We start from the raw sequence: 21,159 nt of genomic DNA, 5'->3' as shown, positions 1-21,159 counted from the left end.
GGCTTTGCACTCCCCAGGATGGTACAGTGGGCATGGTGGCTCCTCGTGGATCTGGCGTCGTGGACTCCTGTGGCTGTGGTGGCCCCCCCTCCCCTTCCCGCTGAGGTGCCTGTAGTTTTGACATCGGATGCCCCTGCAGTGTTCTCTCCAAAGGACTCAGGTCTCGTGTGTGGGCTTTGCCCTTGTTTGGCAGAACCTTGGCCCACGGACATGTTAGATTCGTAGGATGTGCAGGACTTGTTACTTCAGTGAGACACTGATGTGTATATATTTTTGGTTTTTGTAAATATTTTTCACGGTTGCTCAATTATTTCCAGGTGCTTTTTTTGAACATGAAAATTTATTCCAAATTTGGTTGTGTCATTGTATTTTTAAAGGGTGTTTGTGTGGTGTCACTGTGACTTCCTGCTCTGCATTGGTGTGTACATATTGGGGGGGTCGCATATGTGTATGCCCGTAACCTTTCTTCCTCCCCCCTCCCCTGTGTCGTAGGTGCAGTACTCACCGTTGACGTCTGCGCCGGAGTTCGTACTCGTGGTAGATGAGCAGGTAGACGAGAGCAGGTATGATGTTCAATTCGGGTTCCATGCTGTCCGGATTCCGCGCGGAGTGTCTCGAGGTGAGCGTTTTCCATTGGAAATGTCTGTTTCCGCCGTGTTTTTATCGGCGGTGCTCCCGCCCCGGAAAAGGTGGCGGATAGGTGGGTCGTGATAGGGTGGGCGGTACATTGTCTGCCGCCTGGCTGTTGGCGGTGACCGCCGCGCTGTTTGTTTGTTCCGCCGTGGCGGTCGGAGTGTTAATGCGGCGGGCTGTGTTGGCGGTTCCCGCCAGGCTCAGAATTGCATTTTTTTGACCGCCGGCCTGTTGGCGGGTTGGCCGCCGCTTTATCACCGACCGCCAGGGTCAGAATGACCCCCTATGTTTTTTCTGCCAACTATGTTTGGCCTTTGCTTTGCTCTATTTACTACTGTACTGGTTCCCTCTGGTATGAAAAATATCGTAGCAGTCCTTTGAATAGCTAAAGGTATTGCCACGTTTTGGCAGCTCAGCACCTTTAGACATTTATGTTGCAAACCAGCGTAGGTATCATATGAAAAAGATGTTTGTGGTTTCAGCCTAGTAATGGAATATTTTAAATGTAACTCACTTGTAAAGCACGCAGACGTCCTTCAGAATCCACACTACCAAAGGTAAGTTATTTACGATTAGTGTTTGAAGTAATACGTAGTAACTTGAATGTTAAATTACTATTAATACTATTGTGCTTCATGGACTAAAGCACTTATTGTAATTTCATTACTTCGAATTTCCCCCAAAAGGATCCTTGCAAAATCTCCATCCTCCGTGCTTCACCAGCAGGCAAAGTACAAAGAAAGAGGAATTCTGAACCCAAAACGAAGCTCTGACGATAGGTCGGATCAATCATCTGTGAAATCAACAGACAGTAGTGCATACCCTAGTCCCTGTGCAAGTCCATCTCCGCCCTCGTCGGGAAAGGTATGCATATTTATGAATTGTAAAGACTAAACAAATTAACAATCTGATAGTGTTTGGGAGGGTAAGACAATAATAATTTTTTTTTAATATTTCTTGATGGATGCTTTTTTATAACCTTGGGGAGCAGTTGCCTCTGAGTACTACTTTTATTGTGAATATTATTATTTCTTATGAAAAAATCTATCCATTTAAGTATTTCATAATTTTATGTTTACAACCGCACAAAGTATATGTAATTCTCTGGCTTTACATGTGCCTGTTATAAGCCGATGGAGGCCCAGAATAGTCATAGAAAAAAGTAAAACGAAGACCACAAACCTAAAAAGGGAGCAGACAACATGGTTTGCTTCAAAAGTGCAATTTTTCTCCTGAGAGGGGGGTACATAGATTCCCAGACAAAATGAAGCAAGATCACCTTGGACCAGTGGGTTTTGCTAATTAATTAGTTAAGGTATACCCTCTCATTTAGCTCTATTCCATATGTTCCACCTGTGACCTTGGCCCCTCACGCCACACCACACAAATATCTGGATAAAAGAAGTCAACTATACTTCTACATAAGGGTGCAAAAGGACTACATCGCCCTAATTATAAGAGGGAAGGGGTGCTTCTACAGATATTTTACAGTTCGAAAGAAAAGTGAACACACATACTTGAGCCCTAATTCTACTTTTTTTTAAAGAATTCCAGAGGAAACACAAATCAAGCTGGTCACCCTCTTCCCGATTTTTCAGGCACTTTTAAACAGGACTCAATGGTGTTCACAGTTCTCCTAAATGTCTTTTTATTTAAAGTGAAAAATAACTGAGATTTTTACAGTTTGCTGTCATCCCCTTCTGCATGTCATCTGCACCATGAGTGTTCATCAATATGATGACGGTTGTGGTATCACGCCTTCCACACAAGGTATTCAGACATACAGTCTTGGATGATTGACTGATAATTCCCCCACACAAATCACAATCCCCCAAACAAAGTGCTTAGCAACTTGATTTCATGGCGCCCCGTTTAAGCTTCTTGGAGTGTTCCATCAACCATGAAAATACAAAGTTAGTACCAGCACCTCATATGCCGCTTATGAAAGCAGGACATGAACAAGGAGTTGTTGTTTTTACTTATAGAAAGAATTCAATATGAGAATTAAGGGATTGCACAGTTTAGCAGGCTTCTTTTAGAAGCCCGCTAAACTGTCTCGGTTGGTACTGCAAATCATAGACTTTCTGTGCCTCAAGCACGTTTTTAGATGACCGTATTGAGTGGCATATTAGACTGAGAAAGGTTTGAACCATGAGAATGGGAAAAGTGACTACATATTTAGTATCAGTACAGCAAATTGATATTATCAGGACGTGATACCAGAAGCACCATCAGTTGCTTGATATTCTTTAATATGATAGAGACTTCTAGCCTCAGATTCCTCACCTAAGAATTATCCCGAGGTGTCGGACTGGAGCTGGAAACGTTTCTCGAGCAGTACCCCTGTGCGCCAGTAGGCGGTGTCATTTGGCTCCATGTGGCATCGTCTGTGCCAGAAGTGATGTGTGAGGGTCATACACAGGTGCCACCCCAGAAGCTGGCTCGCTGTATAGTGCACTAAAAAGAAGTACACTGTACAGAGAGTCCAGTAGATCTCCAATTGGTTTTGCAAAAGCAGATGGGACTAATGCTGTATTTTTGTGGTAGTGTGGGCGAGCAGTTAGGCTTATCAGAGGGTAGTCCTAAGCATTTGTTGTACCCACAGAGGCAATAAATTAGACACACACTCAAAAAATAAATCCGAGACCAATTTAGAAAAATAACAATTCATTTTATATGTTTCAAACTCGAGAAGTAAGTAGACTTTTAAACATAAATACTTTGCAGTGCCAGAAATCAACACAGTTCAATTTTCTCTCAATGTTATTCAATGGAGGAAAACAATGTTCAGCAAACAAAGGGTTAACGACTTATGAAGCCAAATTCAGGGACTTAAGGTAAGTACTGGACACTGATCAGAACGACAGAAGCAGGTTACTTGGGGCAGCCGGGTGCCGGAGTGCAGTAAGGCGTTGGGTACCCAATGGTTTCCTGTGGGAGTTTGGTCCTCGTGAAGACAGGCTGCAGTCTCTGGCTAGGAAGCTAGTCGAGACAACAAATAGGTACGTTGTAGACTTGGGGTCCTTTTCTCCAGGGTCCAGGGGTGACTGATACTGGGTTGTCTTTAGGCATCAGGTTTCCTTGCCCGGGAGCACTCGCGGTCAGTGGGTCCTGTGTGTTGAGTCTGCAGGCGTTGTTAGAGAGTCTGCCAATGGTGGACCCAGGGTGGACTCAAGCTCTTAGGAGCTGGGAGACGTCATTGGCACCAGTGACCCACCTCAGATAAGGTCTGGGGCGACGGGTGTAGTGGTTGCTGGAGGTGTCGGGTTTTCTCTCACCACAAGGCTGCAGGAGAGGGCGGCCTGGGTGCAGAGGCTACAGGCAACTTGTTGGAGTCCAACAGGAGTGAAACCTAAGTGGACTCGGACTCTAGACAGCTGGGGAATTGGGCTGACACCATTGGTTGGCTTCACCTCTGGTCGTGGTAATTGGGTACAGGAGCCACTTTGGGTGTCGGTCCTTGATGTTCCAGGGGCTGCAGAATTCTTTCTTGAAACTTTGTTGCAGAGCAGTTCTGCTGCTCATGGGAGTCTGAGTCTTTGTAGAAGGCAGACAATCCTCCAGGGTTTCTCAGAGGCTCAGCTGCAGGACAAGTCGCCTTTTGGGCAGAATCCGTTGAGGTCAAAAGGCAAGCTTGAAGGGCTGGGTCCAAGTCAGCTGCTTCTTCTTTTCCTCTGCAGGTGGGACTCTTCTTTGTCCTTCACTTCGTAGGTAGTTAGTTTCTGAGTTCTAGGGTTCAGGGGTGTCGCCTAAATACTAAATTTAGGGGTGTTACAGGGAGTGCCAGGTGGTAGCTAATGGGCTGCCCACCTTTAAGTGAATACACCCTTTCTATAACCACGTCCTCTGGGAAGTGGGCATAACCCTAACCATGTGGCCAGTTCCTTCCAAACAAAATGGAGGAAATTTAAAAGCAGTGTCGACTTCAACTCATCCACCTTAGGGGTGGGACTGGCATAAAGTGGGCACTCCTCCTAATCTGCCTAATTTACCGACGTGCTGCTGCCAGAAATGGGGTCAGGACAGCGGGACAGTCATCTCCACTATCTGGAGAGACCTGGGTCACATTACAAAGGCGGCTAGGCCTTTGAAGCTCCCCCCCCCGAAATGTCCATCCTGCCTGGGTGAGGTGAAAACACCCCCACCCAGTGAAGGCTTTTGTCTCTGTCCCTTAAGAGCACTGGCTCTCACCTTAGGGGTGGGGTGGGGGCAAAAATGCATCTTTGGTGGCTGAACTGGTCAGGACTAGTCAGTCAACCCTCTAGTAGCTGGTAGGTCTTCAGGGTGCACCTCCAAGTTGCCCTCTGGATGCAGTTAAAAATACATCCGTCACTGGCATCAGTGAGTGTTTATTAATCTGAGATGTTTCATACCAAACATCCCCATATTCAGAGAAACCATCTTGTAGTCAGGTAACTTATAGTGGCCAGTGGCCAGCACCTGCATTTTAAAATGGCTTCCCTGGTAACTTACTATGTCTGAGAATGGACAAAGACGTAGCAGGGGCATATCTGTTCATGCAGATATGCCCTCATGTGTATTATAATGCACCCTGCCTCAGGGCTAGAAGGCATGTTAGACGGATGACTTAGATATATTACATGCAGTGTTAGGAGACGTGGATCACAGGCTGTGTGCCATGTTTTGTTTTCAATTTTAGAACCACCTTTTCCCGCAGTCTGCCTAAGGTTGGTGCTGGGTCACTGAGAGTGGCACAAGTTGTGCTGCAGCTCTGAGGTGCCCTCTTCAGTACCTGTGCCCTAGAGGGGCTGAAGGACCTGGTCACTTGGGGATCAAGTGACCAGCTGTCTTATTTTAGGGCAGGGACACTGTAACTGGGTGCCTGGGTAGCAGGAACCCAGTGCACTTCAGTCAAAGTTGCACCTAAAAAACAGGCAAATAGTGTGGGGGGGGGGTACTGCATCCTGAAATCAGATCCCTATACAATCCCACCACCCCACGCCAGTAGGCCAGGAGACTCAGCCAAACCTGGGAGAGTTTTCCTAGTCTGTCAGGTGAGGAAGAGTAAGGGAGCAGGCTACCCGGTTGTGGGGCCTACTCTGCCTCACATCCTACTGTCCAGGTAATTTCCTAGGGGAAGCTGACCCACCTCAATAGTGTTAGGACCCCATTTAAAATGCTCTCTGCTAACCTTATGTTAGCCAGGGCAACCCCTAGCTTATCCAAAGAGGTCCCCTACAAATGGAGTAATACCACCATGATTAACTGGGTCGGGGGCATAGCCTGCTATTTGACAAGGGGTCATACCACCATGCCAAGGATAGTGCAGTCGTAAAGGCTCACACCCAGCAGAGGCCACTGACAGCAGTCAGTGCCCAGAAGCGCATCTTAAGCTCCCCACTGACAAGTGAAGGGACTAGGTTACAGGCTTCTTTGGGTTCAGGGTACCTGTCTGCTGTGAGTGGGGGGTTTACTACATCTTGTAGCAAACGCCCTTCTTCCACTCTCTTTTATGTTAGCTGAGGAGCTACCAACTCAAGCTTAACAAGTGCCTGAGTAGCCAAAACTTCTTGTGAGTCAGGCTGGCTTTCCTGGACACTTACTATGTCTGAGAATCGACAGACATAGCAGGGGCATATCTGCTCAGGCAAATATGACCTCACATGTGTTATAATACACCCTGCCTTAGGGATAGAGGGCCTGCTAAAGGGATGACTTTTATGTATTACATGCAGTTTTAGGGGACATGGCATACAGGCTGTGTGCCATGTTGTGTTTTCAATTTTGGAAGCACCTTGCCACGCTGGATCCCTCAGAGTGGCTCAAGTTGTGCTGCAGCTCTGAGGGGCCCTCCTCAATACTCATGCCCTGGGTACCGGGGTACCATTTACTGGGGACTTACAGGGGGCTGAAGGGCCTGGTCACTTGGGGATCAAGTGACCAGCTGTCTTTGTTTTAGGGAAGGGACACTGGCACGGGGGCCTGGTTAGCAGGAACCCAGTGCACTTCAGTCAGAGTTGCATCTTAAAACCAGGCAAAAAGTGAGGGGGTACTGCAACCAGAACCCAGCTCCCTACACCAGCACATTGACGTCAGTTCTTTTCTTTCCGTGCCAGTCAGCACAGATCTGGAGATCTTTTCAACTTTTTGAGATCTTTCTCCTCATCTGGCAGGTATGTCCACTAGGAAAGCTTTTTTCAAGACGGTCCCACCTCAAGCTGGCAGACCTGCATCTTGTACCTAGAGCACAACCACAACACAAAGTATTGCATCAGCTGCTGCGCTATGGACCCTACGACTGAGGGAGCGGTCCCTCCTTGCCGCTCGATGTGTGATGTCGTGCCTGGAGCTACTCCCTCCCAACTCTGCAAATTTTATCATCCATGTACCCCAACTCTGAGTGGCCCGTCCCCGCTGATGCACCTTTGGGCCCCTCGGGTTCAGCAGGGGCCCCTTCTTGTTCCCTGCTGGCAAATCTGCCAGTGGCACCAGTCGGACCCCTTGGATCCGCTGATGGATCCCGACTGGCGCCGGTCATACCACCTCGGCCTTCCCCGACGCTGATCCTAATGTTAATGCTTCCAGTGCTGCCCCCATTCTCATCCCTGACTGACATGGAAGCGGAGGGGTGTTGGCCGACCCCAACTCTGGCGCTGGCGGGAGCCTTGCCTTCCAGGCCAAAGTCTGAGCTTATTCATATGGGCTAGGATTCAGAGAAGATTTGGAGGGGCCATTGGACCCTGACGAATACCAGCATCTAGACCCCAGCATGTACTGGTGTGAGGACTTGGTCGAACCAGAGGACTCAACATCTTCCCAGATACTGCCATGGTCTCTCCTCCTACCATGGCTACAGAGGAGAGAGCTTCTTTTTCTATGGTGGTGAGAAGAGTGGCCAAGGGCCTAGACCTTAGCCTGTCATCCGTGGCAAGTAAGACTGTTGGAGGCTGGCCCTCTCTGCTGTGTGCAAAACCAAGCACACTATGAAGAGGGTTCAGGCAACCACACGTTGGTTTCCAGAGGTAAAAATCAGACCACCCAATGCTCAAATTTTCATGCTGTTCGAGCAGTTAGGCTAATCCAGGAGATGTGCTAAGTATTTGCTGTACTCACAAATCCAATCATGCACCACACACACTCAATGAATAACTTGAGACAAGAATTTATAAAAATACTTCAGACTTCTATATAATTTTCAAGACCCAAATCTTTAGAATACGTTAAGTACTTTTCTTGTTATGACTTTTTGAAGTTTTAGCAAAGTTAGTCTTTCTGTGCGTAATTATGCACCATAGGAATCAATAGGCAGTCACTTTTAAAAATGCATTAAAAATCGCACAGTTGAGTTTACCCGTCTCTTCTTTGGCAGGGTGGTCGCAGCCGTCGGTGGGCACACTGTGCCAGCTGGAGAGTCTCAGGCAGCTCCCGGGTCTGGCGGGAGCAGCGTTGGAGAGGTTCTTGGCACAGGGCCACCTGGAGGGGCTACTTTGAGAAGGAGCTGGTTTGCAGATTTAAAGTTGGTGCCTTGGAGTCCCCTTGGGCTGGTGCACACAGCAGATCCCACGATGCAAGGCCCAGGGCGGCCAGGTGCAGGGCGTTTTGGAGGTCTTGGATGCTCTGCGCAACAGAGTCCACTTACAGGACAGCAGGGGCACTCTGGTCTGAGATCCGGGGTGTTCCTGAACTCCCTCGACTGGGGCTTCCTCCTTATCCTTTTTCAGCTCTGGGGGAGCTATTTTTCTCCAGTCTGACGTCAGCTGACCAGTACCCAGGGTATTGCTGTATCTTGGCCACTAGAGGGCGCAGTACCACCAAACTTAGCACAGTTTTGGGGCACTTCCGGGTGGTGGTCGGTGTGTTGTGGGGTCCAGCTGTGATTTCCGGTTCCAGTGATATCGGCGATTCAGTGAAGTGACCCTCACTGGTTTGTTGGTCCTTTGCAGATTGATTGCTTTTCTTGAGTGGTGCCTCCACTCAGGAGAGAGATCTGGGGTGATCCTTGATAGCTGGAGGTCCCCTGGGTTTCTTGGGGTCTATCTAGTGTTCAGCTCCTCCGCAGTTGTGATTGCCGGGACTCTGGTTCAGCAAGCAGGGGTCTTGGTGCCTCTTTTGGTGCAGCAGGTCCTCTGTTCTTGTCCTGACGGGTTCTTTGGTGCTGGTCTTCTTTTCTTCTTGGGATCCCTTTCAAATTTAAAATCTTGATCCAGGGGACCCCACTAAATACTAAATTTAGTGGGCATTTTAGGGGGAACCTGGTAGTGTCCAATGGGATCCTTAGTCCTGGGTGGCTACACCCACTACAGTGACAACTTCCTGTGGGAAGGATCACTTCCCTAAACCTCATTGGCTGTTTTCCTCCATTCCAAGATGGAGAAAACTGAATCAGAGGGTCCACTTTGCATGCCAGCCCTAAGCAGTAGTGCATGCTCAGTGAGACCACTCCTGCCCTTTGTCTGGTTTCCCGCCCTGGCTTCCGCCCAAAGTGGGCGTTGGCAAGAGGGAAAACCCTCTGCTGCTAGCAGCAGGCCTGGGGGCTCGAGTTTCAGGAGTTGCAGCCCTTTGAAGCTCACCGCCAAGGTGTTGCACATTCCTGAGGGAGGAGGCGTTAGCTCCTCCACCCAGGAAGGGCATTGTCTTACAAACCAGAAAGCCGTGGCTCTCCCCCAGGTTTGTAGATTGGCTATGTGGAGTGGCAGGCTGGATGAAACCAGTCAGAAACTCTACCAGTTAGGGTTAGCTTTTGCTGGGGGCACCTCTAAGGTGAACCCTCAGTACATTTAGGGATAAATTCAATACTGGTACCAGTTTGGATTTATCATTCTGAGTTGTTTGATATCAAACAACCCAGGGTGCAGAGTAGCCATCATGTAACTGGGAAACTCATGTTTGACCAGTGTCCCGTACATGCATTTAAAATGGCTGCTCTGTTCACTCACTATGTCCTAGGTTTGGCAAGGACACTATGGGGGCAAATTTCTCATGCAGCTATGCCCTCACATACAGTATGGTGCACCTTGCCTTAGGGCTGGAAGGCCTGCCAGAGGGGTGTCTTATCCATAATATATGCAGTGTAGGGTGGACAGAGCACCTAGAGGGGGTGCCATGTCGAGTTTGTCTTTTTAGGTTTGCCTCAGTACACTCAGCCTGCAATGGCAGTGCTGGTTGCATCTGGGTGCAGGACCCTTGGGAGTGGCACAATCAGTACTGCTTCCCTCAGGAGTCTACCCTTAATATCTCATGCCTTGGGTCCTGTGGTACCCATTTACTAGGGGCTTATAGGGGTATTTAAGAGTGTATCCAAGTGTGCCAAGCATCACAACAGATTTAGGGAAAGAGTTCTGGCCCAGGGAACCTGTTAAGCTCTGACACTACCAATTTCTAGAACACATCAACATCAGGCAAAAAGTGGGGACAAACCATGAAAAAAGGGGCCTCCTCTCACGAAGACTAATGTCTTGACCAAAGGGCTTCAGCCGGGTGTAACCCGCTCTAAACCGTGTTTCCCTTTTAATGAGCCCTTACAGACGTCCTGCTTTGGACCTCTTCCAAGCTCAGCTCAGGGACTCCAGTGAACAGGACAAATACCCATTGAAAGCCTTTCAACCCCCAAGAGTAGTGCAGGTGTTCATGAACCACATCACCGCCATGTGGTACTGCAAAAAAACAGGGTGGGATCATGGACCCTTTATCAAGAGGCCCTGAACCTCTGGACATGCCTGGAACATCAAGGCATATCCTTGGTGGTTCAACACCTGACGGACTCTCTGAACGCCAGAGCCGACAATATCAGCTGTAGATGCCTAGCGGATCACAAAGATGTCTCCGCCCGGAGGTGGTGGCAAGTCTTTTTCAGCAGGGGTAAGCCTAAGTTAGATCTGTTTGCCACTGCCGAGAACACACAATGTCAGCAGTTCTGCACACTGGAGTTTCCAGGGTGGTTATTGCTTGAAGACGCTTTCCATCTTGTGTGGAGCTTCAGCATTCTGTATGCCTTTCCGCCCATACCACCAATGCCCAGAGTTCTCAAGAAGATCAAGAACGACCGGGCCCAAGTCATCCTTGTGGCTTCAGAATGGGCTCAGAGGGTTTGGTTCCCTGAGCTATTGAGCATGGCCATCAGTCCTCCACTCAGGCTGGCCCTTTGGGAGTATCTTGTGTCACAGCAGCAGGGAAGGGTTCTCCTCTTTCATGCATGGAGTTTGAGCGCCAACAGTTGACAACTTTCAGCCTTCCACCCAAAGTCTGCAATGTTAGCTTGGCAAATAGGGATCCTTCCACCAAGATGGTAAATGCCTGCCACTGGGGCAAGTTTGTGGCATGTTGTGCAGAGAAGCAATTTGACCCTCTTACTGTGCCCCTTTCTCAGATCCTTCTGTTTATTCTCTTTCTTACCCATCAGGGCTCTCTTTCTTCCATCTCAGCCTTTTTGCAGTTCCTAATCAGCCACCCTTCTTTAAATCCCCTTTGTAAATAGGTTTCTGAAAGGTCTCCATCATATGTTTCCACCTTCACCCTTTGTCATACCTCAGTGGGACCTCAGTCTTGTAGTTACATTTCTGATGTGCACTCCCTTTGAGCCACTACATAACTGCCCTCTCAGGCTACTTATCATCAAGATGGTTTTCCTTGTGGCTATAACATCTGCCCGGAAGGTCAGTGAGCTCCAGGCTTTGTCCTTTTAGCTTCTGTACCTACCCATCTTCCCAAACAAGCTGGTTCTTCTCACTAGGGCTTCCGTTTTGCTGAAAGTTGTCACTCTCTTTCATGTAGGCCAGTCCATCACCCTGCCTACCTTTTACGCTCCACCACATTCCTTCAAGGAAGAGGATCAACTCCATCAACCAGATCCGAAAAGAGCATTGTTGTTCCACCTTGACCTCACAAGAGAATTCTTGGTGGACATCCAGCTCTTCATGAGGTATGTTGCAGCCAAGAAGGGAAAGGGTGTGAAGCAGACCCGCACATACTGACCAAACACTACTGCCTGGACAGTCAGGTCTATTGGGATGGGCATTTGACCTGTTTCGTCCTACAGGACTGTCTAGTGTGAATTTGTTCTGCAAATCTTCCTCTGTAGAGGTATTGCTTGGGTATCTATTTTAAGGTAAGGACGAGAAGTCTTTGTCAAATGAAAAAGTTACTTACCTTGAGTAATGCCTTATGTAGTAGAGACTCTATCAGGCTGCAGATTCCTTACCGACCCACCCATTCCCCCCCACACTATGAACAGAGCTCTAGTTTTTTACACCAATGGTCGGTGTTCTTGGTGGCTCTGTGCTCCTGGTGCAGAAAGTTATGAAAAGAAACTGACAGCAGTGCACTGGGTGGCACCTACACAGGCACCACGCACTTCACATCCAGCACAAGTCATGACACCACACGTAGCCTAATGACGCTACCTATCGGCATGCAGGAGTTCTGTTTAAGAACAATTTCCAGATCAAGTCTAGTTCCAGGGCAATTAATCTTCATCTAGATAGAGCCACTAGATAAGGTGTTCCTGGAGTTAAGTAACTTGTTCTTTGTGGCATCTAGAATAGCTTGCAAATTTTGCTAAAGATTGACTCCAAGAAGATATATGACAATGTTCATTAGAGCTGCTTAATGGTACACACTCTCAGATACTTACTAGCATTCTGTTGAATCTATTCCAACTATATAAAGGCACTAAACAGGTTTAACAACTTACGTTGCATTTGTTTCACTTTGCTTTAAATACACTGACCATCACAATCAGGTCATGTAATGTCATAAAGGGAGTAAAGATCTGAGGTTGCGAGGTCATCTTTTTTTCAATGATTTGTTACAATATCTCCTTCATCACTCTCTGTGTTCCCTATGCTAACAAAGTTCAAGCACTAACGCTCTTTATGGGAGATCGAGTAAACTGACCAGTATAAACGTTTTTTACATTGTCACAAGGTGGTCTGTGTGAAAACTTTACTCATTGTAGCTTTGATAAGGCTGGTTTTCAAAATGTGCACTTGGAACTTACATTTGTAACAAAGATAATTCCTATATTAACCAATACTTGCCTGTATCTTAGCAAAGTGAAAACTGGACACAGGTTCATCCTTAATTGTGGACAAAGATAAATTATATGAATGTGGTCATTGCACAAAACAGCTGTACATTATTAAATGTTTTTTTGACAGATAGTATCAGTTAATTTTAACATGCCTGCTTGCATCACTTTTTAAATTGTAAAGTACTCCATTTAAATGAGTGCAGTGTTACTTTGATAAGCAACAGTTTTTTTAACAGATAGACTGAAAAATAACTAACAATAATCAACACGCCATAAGCACATTTCCAACCGTGAATACAAACAAATGCAATCTTAGTGATCGACCTTTTACCACAGCCACTTAACCATATCCCCTTAACCCTCAAGTTTTGCCATAGCCCTATAACTAAACCGCTATACTCTTAACCCCTATTCTATATACCCTGAAACCCATACTCCAAACCATTAACGGAGTACCCCCACACCTATCCTCCTTTTCAAGCTTCTCTATTTATTTTCAATTTAGGCTCTTTATGTTCTGTTTCATTATTTCAACTTTACAGTTTTCTACGAGCCAAGAAGTGTAAGCATCATCTTCTTTTAGCTCAAAGAAACCAGGCTAAGGAAACAATATTCTAATAGAGTCCTCTAACTACAGATTTCTCACCCTTTGAATACTCCCCCAGGCATCAGACTGGATCCATAAAATCTTCGGTAGTGCTGCACACTCACAGATGGCACTGGTGGCTCCGTGTCAACATTGTTCGACACCAGAAGTGACATGCGCTGACCTACATAGACTCCAACCATGCCCTCTGATATCATTTTCGTAATTTCCACACCGAGGCAGATCCAGAGCTACGCATTGTCTCTTTGAGGCACTTTAAAAAAAAATCTTTATTTAAAAAAACAGTTTGCTAAATATTTCACCTCCCAAAGCTACAGGGTTTAAACCCTGTGGAAATGTCACAATTGACTGTGGCTGACCCGCATGTGGTTTGCCTATGGTGCTTGGTGTTGGACCACGATTCCAGGGCCTGCAGTGACTGTAGCTTGATGCACCCAAGGCCATTCAAGACTTGAAACTCTTCATAGTGAAACACCATACGACCCTGCTCTGGGATTCACTGAGGTCTAAAGGGAAGCCCCAGTCATGCTCCTGAAATTGCTTCTGCAACAGGTCATCCCCACAATCTAAGTCTTGGACAAAACTAAGAAGAAATTCAAAAAATCAAAGAAGGACCTTCCACTCTCAATCTCCTTGGAAGACACAAAAGCATCATTGTGCCTCCAGTTTGCTCTCCCAATGTAGTTTACTTTGGGGTAGACTCCAACCCTTGCTCCACAGCAGCCAGAATTTCTGGGTTCGTTATTGATGCTGCAGCCATTCTGCTACTTTTTGGAATATTACCTGCTCCTTCCAGTGCGCCTGCGTGCTCCAAGGAGCCAAGAGATCTCCCAGCTAGGCTTTCACTGTTGGATCAACTATTGGTGCCGGTTTGGCCCTCTGGATCTGGTTAGGGCTCCAAACCAATTTTGATACCAGATCCCTCTCTGGCACCATAACTCATGTTGGAACGCAATCCATCCATGTCGTCACCATTGACTTGGGATGACTGTGGCCAATCCATAGTGCTGCCCAACACAGACACTGCACCACCTCAACCTTGACCAAGGGTGCATGGTCCTTTATCTGAGCCACAACCTCTTTTCCAGCTTAGATACAGTGCCTCTATATTCTGGAAGGGCTCATGTTCTGCATGAGTTATTCAGCATAGACTCCAGTAACAGGCTATGAGGCTGGGGATGTCCTTGCCCAGCAGTATCTAGAAGACAAATGGCCCTGGGTCCTCCAAAATGCCAGTGGTCTGGATACCTCCACCGGACACTGAGCTAGTTTCACCCTTGGGGCCTACTACGGAACACAGTGCATCCTACACACTAAGGGGGTTATTCTAACTTTGGAGGAGTGTTAATCCGTCCCAAAAGTGACGGTAAAGTGACGGATATACCACCAGCCGTATTACGAGTTCCATAGGATATAATGGACTCGTAATACGGCTGGTGGTAAATCCGTCACTTTTCTGTCACTTTTGGGACGGATTAACACCTCCTCCAAAGTTAGAATAACCCCCTAAATGTGAAAGTGGTACACATAGGACACATAGGAGCCTCTTCCTCACATATTGAATTCCTCAAGAAGCTGAAGACCTTGCTGTTCGAGTAGCCCCACTAGACACTAGGTATGGCTAAACTTACATCTGCTCAGCACCGAGATACCCTCTGCATTTTACAGATCTACATAGCTCAACATAACATAACAAGCTTTCCTACTCAGGAAATTTGATAGAGACTTCTAGTTGCAGATTCCTTTCCTTAGAATTTACCCCCAGGCATCACACTGGATCCGGAGATTTTTTTTCGAGCAATACCCTTGCGCGTCAGTAGGTGGCATCGGTCGACACCACAGGTGTCATTGGCGTCGTAGTTGCCGTTATGACGTCGGGAGTAGTACATAGACACTGCCTCAGCAAAGGTAAGAAGAAGCAGTCCCGTTGCTCTTCAACTTCACCCCGTCGCTCAGCTGATGCTATGCGGGAGGAGTATCAACACTCAAGGCCTCAGTCTTCGAAGCCTGCTTCTGGGTCCGCTCCACGCTTCCCTGAACTTCTGGGAGCCGGAACGACTCCTGCCTAATTAAAGGAGTTTTATGAAGCCATGCGTCTCATTTTAGGGCGGACCGACCCTGATACGGTGCCTTCGGGCTAAAGGGGTTCGGATGAGGAGCCTTCGGGTTCCGCGCCGGTGGCTTCGGCTCCAGCCACCGAGGTCCTTTCCGGATCCGCACCGACACCGGTCAAACCACTGAGACCTTCCCCGGCGCCAGTTTGATTGTCGACGCTCCCAACGTCGGTGGTGCCCACCATTGATGTCGACCCGATCCTTATCCCCAAAGACTCGGAGTCAGAACAGCGTCACCCACTGCCGCCTCTGTCTTCAATGGGACCTACTCACCCCAAGTCGGATTTGGACCCTTTTCCTTATGGGTACGAATTTGGGGAAGGATTCAAAGGGTCCCTGGACCCTTATGAATACCAGGATGACCCATCTATGGACTGGGCACAGGAATTGGGCGATGCCAGGAAACTGGACCCTTCTCCAGACACTGGCATGCTGTCTCCTCCTACCGTGACTACGGCAGAGGGAGCGACTTATGCTATGGTGGTCAGTAAGGCAGCAGAGGTCCTTGGCCTTGAGCTACCTACTGTAGAGGTCTGGTCTAATCTCCTGACGGAGGTGCTTCAGCCTGGGGCTTCCACATCTAACCCCTTTTTGCCATTCAATGAAGCCCTCACCAATGTCCTTTTGGGTACTTGGTCCAAACCCAACACAGGGGCTCCTGTAAAAAGGACTAGCGCACGCCGTCACCGGCCCACTCCGAACGACCCTAAATTCCTGTCCCAACACCCCACACCTGAGAGTCTTGTCATCCAGGCTTCCACTCACTCAGGTGCATTCCCTTCCGCACCCCCAGATAGGGAATCAAAAAGGCTGGAACAATTTGGGAAGAAGATGTTTTCTTCCTCCAGGCTCATGCTGCAGTCCATGAACACCGCATGCCGGTTGGGCCGCTATACTCACTCTGTGGGATACGGATGCCCAAGTTGTGCTGCAGATTCCAGAGGAGGCCCGTGCTATCATCTCCCAAGCTGTCAACAATGGGAGAGTTGCAGCGAAGTTCACAATCGGATGTGGGCTGGATACGACCGACTCTCTGGGTAGATCGGTTGCTACGACGGTGACCTTGAGACGCCACGTCTGATTGCATACTTCTGATTTTTCGGGGGGTGTCCAACAGTCTCTAATGGACGTGCCCTTTGATGGCTCTCGTCTCTTTGTAGACAAGGCGGACTCTGGCCTAGGAGAGATTCAAAGACTCCCGGGCTACGACTCTGTCCCTTGGCCTTTCTGCTGTCCCTCGCCCCCAACAGTCCGCCTTTCGTGGCCACAGAAGGGGCTCCCTGTCGCGTCCCCCACCCAGCCACCGTGCCACCCATGCCGTTCATCCGCTGAGTGGCCGGGGACGTGGAATCCCAGCTGTGCGTGGGACAGGGAACCAGAGGTCTGGCCAGTCCACCCCTGCCCCCGCTGCAGCCTCCAAACCCTCCTAGTCCGTCCCCTCACTCCAATCCAATTGGCAGCGGGATTCGTCATCACCTGCCCCACTGGGAATCCATCACTATGGACAGGTGTGTTTTGCAGATAATTTGAAAGGGCTATTTCCTTCCTTTCGAATCTGCCCCACCAGCCATGCCTTCATCAATCAGCCAACTCCTGGAGGATCATTTGGCACTTCTTCATCAGGAAGTCACAGCTTTCTTGGCCAAGGAAGCCATAGAGAAGGTCCCTAAGGCAGAAGTAGGTCGTGGTTCTTATTCCCGCTACCTTCTGATGCTGAAAAAGGACAAGGGCTTTAGTCCTATTCTAGACCTTCGGGATCTCAACTACTTCCTCAAGAAGGAGAAATTCAAAATGCTCGTCCTGTCTGCCTTAGACCCAGGAGACTGGATGAGCATTGGTCTTGCAGGGCGCTTATTTCTGCATTCCCATCCTGCCTGCCCACAGACGTTACCTGTCATTCATGGTAGGTCACGAGCACTATCAGTTTACCATGCTCCTCTTCGGCCTTACCAGCGCCCCTCAGGTGTTCACAAAGGTGATGGTGGGTGATTGCAGCTCATCTGCGCAGGTTAGGGGTCTCAGTCTTCCCCTACCTCGACAACTGGCTGTTGAAGGCAGACTCGCCCCAGAAAGTTGTCTCCCACCTAGACTATGGCGAGCCTCCTGCGCACGCTGGGGTTCACTATCAATGTGCCGAAGTCACATCTGACTCCCTATCAGACGTTCCCTTTCAATAGAGCTGTTCTGGACATAGTGCAGTTTCGGGCTTATCCTCCCGAAAAGCGAGTCCAAGATATTCAGCTTATGATTCTGGTCTTTCAGCCTCTGTCTTGGGTTTTGGTGAGACTGACTCGGAGGCTGCTAGGCCTCATGGCCTCCTGCATCCTGCTAGTGACACATGCCAGATGGCATATTTGGGCTCTGCAGTGGGACTTCAAGTCCCAGTGGGTGCAACATCAGGGGAATCTCTCCGACATGATCCAGTTCTTGGAGGGGACTGCGAAAGACCTGTAGTGGTGGCTTTCGAATCCACATTGGGTCCACTGCAGATCCCTCTCCCCTCCCCTATCCATAGTGACAGATGCGTCGCTTCTGAGTTGGGGTGGCCACATGGGAGAGGCGGAGATCAGAGGCCTCTGGTCTCCGACGGAGTCTGGGCGACCAGGCTTGCATTGAAAGCATTTCTTCCCTCTCTCTAAGGGAAAGTAGTGCAGGTGTTCACAGACAATACTACCGCCATGCGGAACTGCAACAAAGAGGGCAGAGTAGTCTCTTGGGCCCTTTGTCAAGAGGCACTACGCCCCTGGACATGGCTGGAACATCAGGGCCATTACCCAGGTGGTTCAACATCTGGCGGGTTCTCTCAACCCCAGAGCGGACAAACTCAGCCGTCGATGCACAGCCGATCACGAATGGCGTCTCCATCCAGAAGTGGCGCAAAGTCTCTTTCAGCAGTGGGGAGAGCCTTGGTTAGATCTGTTCGCATCCGCAGAGAATGCGTAATGTTAGCTGTTTTGTGCGTTGGAGTTTCAAAGGCCGCACTTGCTCAGAGATGCCTTTCGTCTTGGTGAGAACTCCAGCCTCCTTTCCGCCTATATCACTAATCCCCAGAGTTCTCAAGAAGATCAGGAATGACCGGACCCAAGTCATCTTGGTGGCTCGGGACTGGGCACGGAGAGTATGGTATCCAGAGCTATTGAGCATGGCCACCGATCCTCCGCTCAGACTGCCTCTTCGGGCGGATCTCCTGTCGCAGCAATAGGGGATTGTTCTCCACCCGAACCTGTCCAATGTCCGCCTTCATGCATGGAGATTTAGCCGCAGCAGTTGACGACTTTTGATCTTCCACCTGAAGTCTGCGATGTTATCTTGGCAGCCAGGCGTCCCTCCACCAAAACAGTATACGCCTGTCGTTGGCATAAATTTGTGGCATGGTGTACCAACAAATCTTTTGATCCCCTCTCTGCTCTGCTATCTGAGGTTCTTTTGTTCATTCCTTCTTTGGCCCAGCAGGGCTCTGCTTTGGGCACCCTTAAAGGGTATTTATCTGCCATTTAGGCCTTTCTTAGGCTACCTGATCAGCCCTCACTCTTTAAATCTCCTATTGTGAATAGATTCCTTAAAGGTCTCACCCATTTATTTCCTCCCACTCCATTTATCATGCCTCATTGGGACCTCAATCTTGTCCTCACTTAATATGTACTCCCTTTAAGCTGATGCACAATTGCCCTTTACCGCTCTTTACTTTCAAAACTGTCTTTCTTGTTGCCATCACTTCTGCTCACAGAGTGAGTGAGCTTCGAGCACTTTCTTCCAAGCCTCCATTCTTCTCTGTGCACCCTGACAAAGTGGTGTTGTGCACCAAGGCTTCCTTCCTTCCCAAGGTTGTTACGCCTCTTCATGTAGGCCAGTCCATCACCCTGCCTACTTTTTACACCCCCCCACATCCTTCCCATAAGGAGGAGAGACTCCACCGTCTGGACCCAAAAAGAGCATTGGTGTTTTATTTTAATCGTACTAAAGATTTCCGGGTGGACGATCAACTCTTTGTCTGGTATGTGGGTGAGCATCTCTCGATGGGTACTTCTTTTAAGGAAGATGTGCTATGCTTTGGCCAAGAAGCAACCCCCTGAGGGCCTGCGAGCTCATTCCACCAAAGCGACTGCTGCTTTTACTGGGTTAGCGAGTTCCTGTCCTGGAAATCTACCAGGCAGCTACGTGGGCATCCCTGCACACTTTTGCTAAACATTAGGGCCTGGACAGTCAGGTCTGTCGGGACAGCTACTTTGGTCGTTCGGTCCTGCAGGACTTTCTAGTATGATCTTGGTTCACAGCCCTCCTCAGAGGATGGCATTGCTTGTGTATCTATTCTAAGGTAAGGAATCTGGAACTAGAAGTCTCTATCAGATGTGGAGGTTACTTATCTTCTGTAACAAAATATCTGATAGAGAAATATTCTAGTTGCAGATTCCTTACCGACCCACCCATCCTCCCCGCTTGCAAACTGATTTTTAGGGATAGGTATTCCCCCTTCAGGTCCTTAGCTCTGGAGCACCAATCTCAGTGTTCTTAGCGGATCTGCACTTTGGCTTGGAAAGTCGTTAAAAGAAACTGACGTCACTGTGCTGAGGTGGCGTCTATGTAGTACTCCCGACATCATCACGGCAACTACGCCGCCGCCGCCGCCTGCAGAGTCGACCGACGCCACCTACCGACGCACATGAGCATTGCTAAAAAATAAATAAAAAATCTCCGGATCCAGTCTGACGACTGGAGGAGAATTCTAAGGTAAGGAATCTGCAACTAGAATATGTTTCTACCAGATATTTCAGTACAGAAGGTAAGTACCTTGTACGTTAAAACCGATGTTCTGATGGAGATGTTGCAGCCTGGCCGTACACGTTCTGAGCCCCTACTACTATTGAATGAGGCTCTCACTGATACACTGTTAAGTGCCCAGGCCAACCCTGTTGAGGTCCATCTGTGCATCACCAGGCACCATTGCCCTGCTCCGGGAAATCCAGCTTACATCACCCAGCATGTCACTCCTTAGGCCCTTGTGGCAGAGGCTTGGGCCAGCAGAGTAAATCCAAAGTTGCTTCCCATTGTTGCATCTGAGAATGAATCGAAGTGGGTAGATACTTTTGGTAAGCATGCTTATCTTCCACAAGTTTTGCCCTTAGCTAAGTGAATGCCAACTACCTCATAGGCCATTATATTCACCCCCTGTGGTACTCTATTGCCTACGTTTTGCCTATTGTCTCAAAAAAAGCTTGGGGCATTGTAGGAGGCTGGCCTGGTGTGTGGTGGGTACCTATGGTACTTACACCTTATACAAGGCCCAGTTATCCCTTATTAGTGTAGTGTAGGCAGTGTGTAGAAGCCAGGCTGTAGGAATCTGGGTTGGTATATACTATATCAAAATGAGATATTGTGTGCACAGAGTCCAGGGGTTCCCCAAGAGGTTTAAGAGAGGCAATAATAGATAATACTAATGCTCTATTTGTGGTAGTGTGGTCGAGCAGTTAAGCTTATCAGAGGGCAGTGCTAAGTATTTGTTGTACACACCCAATCAACAAGTGAAAACACACACTCAATGACTTAACTCCAGGCCAATAGATTTTTATATAGAAAAATATTATTTTGTTAAATGAATCTTGTGGTTCTAAGAATAAATTAACAGGTAAGTACATCAAATGGAAGGTACTTTGCACAGTAATACTTAGGACTTTGAATAGAATCAATTTTGTACACAGTTTTCTTTAAAATGGCAAAAAGCTATTTTAAAAGTGGACACTGCAATTTTCAACAGTTCCTGGGAGGAGGTAAGTAAAGTACAGTTTCTGAGGTAAGTACTTATGGGTTCAGTGTAGGAA

General features: G+C 48.3%; 1 protein-coding gene across 4 annotated transcripts in view; it reads left to right on the top strand.

Annotated features, from left to right (window-relative positions):
• YTHDC2 (YTH N6-methyladenosine RNA binding protein C2) overlaps nucleotides 1–21,159 on the top strand; it is a 999,369-nt gene that overhangs the window by 842,942 nt on the left and 135,268 nt on the right. For all 4 annotated transcript variants that reach the window (XM_069226524.1, XM_069226522.1, XM_069226518.1 and 1 more), the window contains exon 27: nucleotides 1,320–1,497. In XM_069226524.1, the coding sequence (XP_069082625.1) occupies nucleotides 1,320–1,497 (178 nt within the window). The remainder of the gene's footprint in view (nucleotides 1–1,319; nucleotides 1,498–21,159) is intronic.

This window comes from Pleurodeles waltl, chromosome 1_1 (assembly GCF_031143425.1).
Source record: "Pleurodeles waltl isolate 20211129_DDA chromosome 1_1, aPleWal1.hap1.20221129, whole genome shotgun sequence".
Classification (NCBI taxonomy): Eukaryota; Metazoa; Chordata; class Amphibia; order Caudata; family Salamandridae; genus Pleurodeles; species Pleurodeles waltl.
Note: the sequence above shows the minus strand (reverse complement) of the source record. Positions and strands in the feature narration are given on the sequence as shown.